General features: G+C 50.0%; 1 protein-coding gene across 1 annotated transcript in view; it reads left to right on the forward strand.

Annotated features, from left to right (window-relative positions):
• Positions 1–181: 181 nt before the first annotated feature.
• The window catches only part of LOC119587237 (pupal cuticle protein 36a-like), a 6346-nt gene continuing 5182 nt past the window's right edge, over positions 182–1345 (forward strand). The window contains 3 exon segments of the mRNA XM_037935992.1: positions 182–193; positions 373–1101; positions 1103–1341. Coding sequence (XP_037791920.1) covers positions 182–193; positions 373–1101; positions 1103–1341 — 980 coding nt within the window.

Here is a 1345-nt window from a genome sequence, read left to right on the forward strand (position 1 = left end):
CCTTTGGAAGATGCGCGGACATGACTCCATGATAACAAAACAGCTAAACTTTAAAAGCATGCGGGGCAGGAAAGAAGTTGTGGGTGATCACTGACTAAATAAGAAGAGAATGTTCGAGTGAGAGGAAATCGGGTATATATATGCCAACGCTTGGAGAGAGGAAACAGTAAGTTCCTTAACCATGAAGCTTTTGGTAAGTTTCTTTCGTTTTGTGTTCTACGCTCAGAGAATTGAAGCAGTTGTATGAAAGTAGAATGAAAATCGTTTAGAAAGATAAACTGCACTTTTACTTTTCTTCAAATATATTGCAGTCTGTGTCGTAATATGCATCCAAGTAAAACGTTTAAATAATTTCTACACTCGATGTTCCAGACTTTTATAGCTGCAGCTGTGGTGACAGCGTCGGCCGATTTCCGAAGCTATAACCCGGGAGGGCATGGTTTTGGAGGAGGAGTTTCGGGAGCAGCCTTCGGAGGAGGCTCCGGCTCAGGATTTGGAATCAGCTCAGGCTTCGGAGGAGGTTCCAGTTCAGGATTTGGAGGAGGTTCAAGTTCAGGATTTGGAGGAGGTTCAAGTTCAGGATTTGGAGGAGGTTCGGGTTTTATCTCGGGAGGATGCGGTCCCGGACAAGTGTTCCACGCTGGCAGATGTGTCACTCCACGCGAAAACCGTAAAGTCTATTTATACAACGCACCACCTGCACCACCAGTTCCCCACGGTCCTCCTCCATACATTCCTGAGCCAACCATTGATACGAATATCGTGTTCATCCAAACACCTGAAGAAGGTCCAGGACCAGAACCTATCGTCATACCTCCACCACAGACTCGAAGCGTCGTCTATGTCCTCAACAGACAGACACCAGAACAACAGGATGTGATCGAAGTCCCAGCGCCGCCAGCAACCAGCCCTGAAGTTTACTTCGTGAACTACGCTGACGGCGAGAACCCAGTTCTTCCCAGCGGTGTTGATCTTCAAAGTGCCTTGAATGCAGCTTCCCAAGGAGGCGGTCAAGTGATTGGAGGAGGTGCCGGCGGTGGTTTTGGAGGCGGCGCTGGAGGTTTCGGAGGCGGTGCTGGAGGTATCGCAGGCGGTGCTGGTGGTTTCGGAGGCGGTGCAGGAGGTTTCGGAGGCGGCGCTGGAGGTGTTAGTTTCGAAGTCAGTGGAGGAAGTGGTGGTTTCGGAGGCAGCGGAGGTGTTAGTTTCGAAGTCAGTGGAGGAAGCGGTGGTTTCGGAGGAAGTGGAGGAGGTGTTAGTTTCGGAGGCAGTGGAGGAAACGGTGGTTTTGGAAGCAGTGGTGGGATTGGAGGATTCGTTAGTGGAGATAGCGGAGAATTTATTGTCA

The sequence above is a fragment of the Penaeus monodon genome, chromosome 22 (genome assembly GCF_015228065.2).
Source record: "Penaeus monodon isolate SGIC_2016 chromosome 22, NSTDA_Pmon_1, whole genome shotgun sequence".
In the NCBI taxonomy this organism is placed as follows: domain Eukaryota; kingdom Metazoa; phylum Arthropoda; class Malacostraca; order Decapoda; family Penaeidae; genus Penaeus; species Penaeus monodon.